Here is a 5,283-nt window from a genome sequence, read left to right as displayed (position 1 = left end):
ATGGCAAAAAAATTTATACATGAAGGCACCGGCCAGCCGTTGACCATATGCGGCCGTGCATTAAAAGCACGACCAGCACATCACGGAAAATTAGATGAACACCGTTTCATTGCCATCTCTATACGGACGAAATTCAGACAAAATGGATGTGTATTTGGGTCGCCCTTCAGAGTTGGCTTGATAGAAGCGGTAGAACATGTCATGTCTCCCTGGTAACACTGGCAATTAACTAGTCTAGTGTAAAATGCTGAGACGAAGCGAAATCGGAGACGAAGATTCTATTCGCCTCTCTCTCTCTCTCTTCCCTTTTTCCTCGTAGTGGTCTCGTTACTTCCGCCTCCTCCCACCGTCTCCCCTCCCCTCCCCTCCCCTCCGATACACCCCCCTTTTCCGCGCTCCCGGTTCATCGGCGTGCCGCACCATCCCAAGACGGCGGCGAGGAACCTAGGTGAAGAACACAGAAGAATTCGTGCCCTTTGATCGATTGATGAGCGGAAGGCCGCGGCGGCGGGGACGACGATGAGGGCGGATCTCAGCACCATCCAGCAGACGCTCACGCCAGAGGCGGCGGCGGCGCTGGCGCGAGCCATGGACGAAGCGGCTCGACGGAGGCACGTCTCCACCACGCCGCTCCACGTCGCCGCCGCGCTGCTCGCCGCGCCGGCTGGCCTGCTGCGCCAGGCCTGCGCGCGGGCCGTGGCCGCGGGAGGCGCTGCCGCTGCCTCTGGTAGCGCCGGCGCGCACCCGCTCCACTGCCGCGCTCTTGAGCTCTGTTTCTCCGTCGCGCTAGACAGGTTGCCTGCCTTTGCGGGGGGCGCGATTGGAGGCGGGGCCGCTGCTCCTCCCGTTTCCAACGCGCTCGTTGCGGCTCTCAAGCGCGCGCAGGCCCAGCAGCGGCGGGGCTGCCCTGAGGCGGCACAGCAGCCGCTCCTCGCCGTTAAGGTGGAGCTCGAGCAGCTCGTGCTCTCCATCCTCGACGACCCTTCGGTCAGCCGCGTCATGCGCGAGGCGTCCTTCTCATCTTCTGCCGTGAAGAACACCATCGAACAGTCTCTCACCTCACCCTCCCCGTCGTCTTCCACCGCAGCGTCTAGTCCTGTACCGACGCCAACCCTCTTCTCCCCATCCCCTTCCTCTCTTCTGCGCGCCGGCACCGCCAACGCATACATCAACCCTCGTCTGGCGGCTGCGGCGGCTGGAGCCAGCTGCGGGGATGATGCGCGCAAGGTGCTTGACGTCATGCTCAAGCCAGCGCGCCGCAACCCGGTGATCGTCGGAGACTCCGGACCGGACGTGGTGCTGAAGGAGGCCATTCGAATAATCCCAACGGCCAGCTCTGCTGCCCTCGCTGCAGCCAAGATCCTGCATCTGGAGGCGGAACTCACCAAGCTTGCTGGCGACAAGGTGGCGATGGCGGAGAGGATCGGGAAGCTGGGCGCCGTAGTCGAGAGGCTCGTCGGCGAGCACGGCGGGGTGGTTCTTGACCTCGGGGACCTGAAGTGGATGGTGGAAGGCCCTGCCGCGTCGTCCTCTGAGGGTGGCAAGGCGGCCATTGCTGAGATGGGGCGTCTGCTCAGGCGTTTCGGGCGCGGTGAAGTGTGGGCCGTGGCCACTGCAGCGTGCGCCACATACCTCAGGTGTAAGATCTATCACCCAGGGATGGAGGATGAATGGGATCTCCAAGCCATGCCGATTGCCCGCAGTACACCGCTTGCTGGAGCTGCTCTGAGGTGCGTCCGCGTTCGTGTTCTGATTCTTTGTTAGATCTAACATGTCTGGTCTTGTTAATTTCCTTGTTCATTTGATTACTGCTTAGTCATGCCGAACCAAATTATTAGTTACTCTGCAATTGGTTCATAGCCGGTCCCAAGCCCGGGTAAAGGAGGAGGGTTGTGATAGGCTTGGCGAGCCAACGTAAAAACTCAGCCACTCTTATGGAGAATAACGTGAGAGTGGTGTAGCTGGTTAGCCTGTTCGCTCATCAAACTTGAGGTCTCAGGTTCGATAACTGCACTTGAGCATAATTTTGCCAACTAAAAGGCGACATGTTCAACAGTTAGGTGTGGCGGAGATGCGTATGTTGAGATGGATGTGTGGCCACACGAGGAAGGATCGAGTCCGGAATGATGATATACGAGATAGAGTTGGGGTAGCACCAATTGAAGAGAAGCTTGTCCAACATCGTCTGAGATGGTTTGGGCATATTCAGCGCAGGCCTCCAGAAGCTTCAGTGCATAGCGGACAGCTAAAGCGTGCGGAGAATGTCAAGAGAGGGTGGGGTAGACCGAATTTGACATGGGAGGAGTCCGTTAAGGGAGACCTGAAGGATTGAAGTATCACCAAAGAGCTAGCTATGGACAGGGGTGCGTGGAAGCTTGCTATCCATGTGCCAGAGCCATGAGTTGGTTGCGAGATCTTATGGGTTTCACCTCTAGCCTACCCCAACTTGTTTGGGACTAAAGGCTTTATTGTTGTTGTTGTTGTTGTTGTTGTTGCAATTGGTTCATAGGATAGGAAAGTCATAGGAATAAGAAAGTCATAGAAAATGAGATGACATGTATCTGAAGGAGCCGGATCCTCTAACATGCTCAAGGGATGTCACAGAGCTACAGTGTTCGTCTTGTGTAAAAAAGACAGGGAAAGTCAGGAAGCTTATGAAATTGAAATAGTTCTTTTGAAAAGAGTGAAATGAGTATTTCAAAAATTGAAATGAGTCTTCTAAAATTGAACTTGGTATGTCACGAATTGAAATTGATCTATTAGAAATGGAAACCTGTCTTTTGAAACTTGAAATGAGCACTGTTCATGGGCTAAGCCTGAAGGGAGGTCAGGTTACTGTAGTTTACCTGACTTCCCTTCGAATGTTAGAGGATCCAGCTCCGTATCGGAAGTCCTATGAATAGGAATAGAAAAGAAGATGCCCTTTGGTTCACATCATAGAATTTTTTCCATTGAGTCTAGGCTAATGTTTATTTTCCTATGATATGTGGAGGATAGGAAGAATTCCTCCATAGGAATAGGATTCTATTCCTATAAACCAAAGGGCTCTGAAGGAATTTTTCCTATACAAATCCTATCCTATGGGATTCCTACATACCAAAGGAGGCCTGATTTTTTTTTGATGATGGAAAACTTTGATATGACAAACAAACAGGTTTTTAGTTTAGGGCAGTCGGCGCTACTCTACAAACGTTGTTGCTTTTTTGTGTAGCAGTGGTAGCCTTGTAGTCTCACTCATTATAGTTCAGTTCCACAGATTAACGAGTTACTAAATTTTGTTAGGCCTGGAAGCAGTGGAAGTCTCAGCAACTCGGTGGGGATGTTATCACCAATGCTCCGGCCTTTGCCGGTGACACCAACACCTCTCAGATGGCCGCCAGGGGGTGGCCATACTCAGATGGTGAAGCCAGCCATGTGCATGCTCTGCAAGGGTGGTTATGAGAGTGAGGTCGCCAAACTTGCAGCGGAGCGGACGGCAGTATCCGTACCTGAGGCTGCTAACCCTAGTTTGCCACACTGGCTGCAGCGGACCAATGATCAAAATCAGGTTTGTGTTTTTTCCATGTTTAATCTCGACAAAACCAACTCTTATTCTATCGAAACCTGATTGGTATAATCCTTCTCTTTTTGTACAGTCTAAGGCACAAGAGTTGAAATGGAAAAGGAGCACAGATGAGCTTGAGAAGAAATGGCGTGAGACCTGTGCCCATATCCACTTGACCCATGCTGGAGCGCCAGCACTCTCCGTGCCATTGGCCTCGTCCGGAACATGTCCACGTGTTGAGGTCAAATTGCCTATTGCAAGGGGTGCTGTTATTCAGACTCTTAAGATGAACACTAACCGGGATAAGCCAGCATCCAGCCCGATAGTTGACCTCCGCAAAAGCCCACCAGGAAGCCCAGTGAAAACTGATCTTATGCTTGGTCGCTTGGACCCTGCCATCAATCCTACTATGGATAAAGAGCGGAAGGAAAATTATGAGGGGCTAACTGCCCTGCAGAAGGCTAAGATAGCTGGAATTTCAGATATTGATTCCTTCAAAAGGCTCATCAAGGGGCTGACAGAGAAGGTTAGCTGGCAGTCTGATGCCGCTTCAGCCATTGCTGCTGTTGTTGTACAATGCCGATCTGGAAGTGAGAAGCGTCCGACCCTTCGAACAAGAGGTGACATGTGGCTCATGTTTGTTGGCTCTGATAAGGCAGGTAAGCGGAAAATGGTGAACGCGTTGTCTGAGCTGATGGCAAACACGAGACCAGTAATTGTGAACTTTGGTGGTGACTCCGAATTGGGAAGGGCTAAGAATGATGGACTGAACATGGGTCTCTGGGGGAAAACTGCACTTGATCGGGTCACTGAGGCAGTTCGGCAGAACCCATTCTCAGTAATTGTTCTGGAATGCATTGATCGATTGGACATAGTTGTTCGTGGAAAGATCAAGCGGGCAATGGAGACTGGTCGTCTGCCGGACTCTCGTGGCCGTGAGGTCAGCCTTGGCAATGTCATCTTTGTTCTTACCACCAATTGGGTACCTGATGAACTTAAAGGGCCGGACGTTGAGTCTTTACTACAAGGTGAACTAAGAATGTTGGAGATGGCAGGCTCTAGTTGGCAGCTAGAGCTCTCGATTGGGGACAAGCAGGCCAAGCACCGAGCAGATTGGCTATGTGATGATGTTCGCCCTGCAAAGGTAGCAAAAGAATTGTCCAGTAGCCATGGTTTGTCGCTTGACCTCAATTTGGCAGTTGGTGCCTTGGATGACACCGAGAGTTCACATAATTCTAGTGATGTCTCAGTGGAGCAAGAGCAAGAGAAAGGGCAGCTTGCAGTACTGTGTTCGACGCCTGCCCCTGACTGCGATCTATTGGAACTCGTTGACGATGCCATTGTGTTTCGACCAGTTGACTTCAATCCATTTCGGAAGACTATTAGAGATTGCATATCAGCAAAATTTGAATTGGTCATTGGGAGCATCAATTCATTCAGAATCGATGAAGATGCCATTGACCATATGGTTAGCAGTGTCTGGCTGACTGATGAGAGGTTTGAGGACTGGGCCGGAGAAGTAATTATGCCAAGCATTGAACGATTGTGGCGCAACGTGAAGCATGATAGCGCTCGTGCTGTCGTCCGCCTCGCATTAGTTGCAGACGAGGCGTTGCCAAGGTGGGGTGAGGGAAGGGAAGGGCTACCAGCGACCGTAACGATTGCCATCGATGGAATGTAGAGGGCATTTGAGAAAGTAAATTCTTTGTACGGTAGATATGTAAATACAATACTTTGGA

General features: G+C 51.8%; 1 protein-coding gene across 1 annotated transcript; it reads left to right on the top strand.

The window, feature by feature from the left end:
* Positions 1-325: 325 nt before the first annotated feature.
* LOC119328479 (protein SMAX1-like) lies at positions 326-5,277 on the top strand. Its single transcript, XM_037601459.1, has 3 exons — positions 326-1,730; positions 3,283-3,547; positions 3,636-5,277. Exons 1-3 carry the CDS (start codon positions 520-522, stop codon positions 5,223-5,225), a joined length of 3,066 nt encoding a protein of 1,021 aa, XP_037457356.1. The 5' UTR covers positions 326-519; the 3' UTR covers positions 5,226-5,277.
* Positions 5,278-5,283: the final 6 nt, after the last annotated feature.

This window comes from Triticum dicoccoides, chromosome 7A, assembly GCF_002162155.2.
Source record: "Triticum dicoccoides isolate Atlit2015 ecotype Zavitan chromosome 7A, WEW_v2.0, whole genome shotgun sequence".
In the NCBI taxonomy this organism is placed as follows: Eukaryota; Viridiplantae; Streptophyta; class Magnoliopsida; order Poales; family Poaceae; genus Triticum; species Triticum dicoccoides.
Note: the sequence above shows the minus strand (reverse complement) of the source record. Positions and strands in the feature narration are given on the sequence as shown.

What these genes read in the sequence shown, in the direction of transcription:
- LOC119328479 (XM_037601459.1), top strand. Translation starts at nt 520, where the DNA reads ATGAGGGCGGATCTCAGCACCATCCAGCAGACGCTCACGCCAGAGGCG. An exon ending in CTTGCTGGAGCTGCTCTGAG is followed by an intron (nt 1,731 to 3,282) that starts GTGCGTCCGCGT and finishes AAATTTTGTTAG; the next exon opens with GCCTGGAAGCAGTGGAAGTC. An exon ending in GGACCAATGATCAAAATCAG is followed by an intron (nt 3,548 to 3,635) that starts GTTTGTGTTTTT and finishes CTTTTTGTACAG; the next exon opens with TCTAAGGCACAAGAGTTGAA.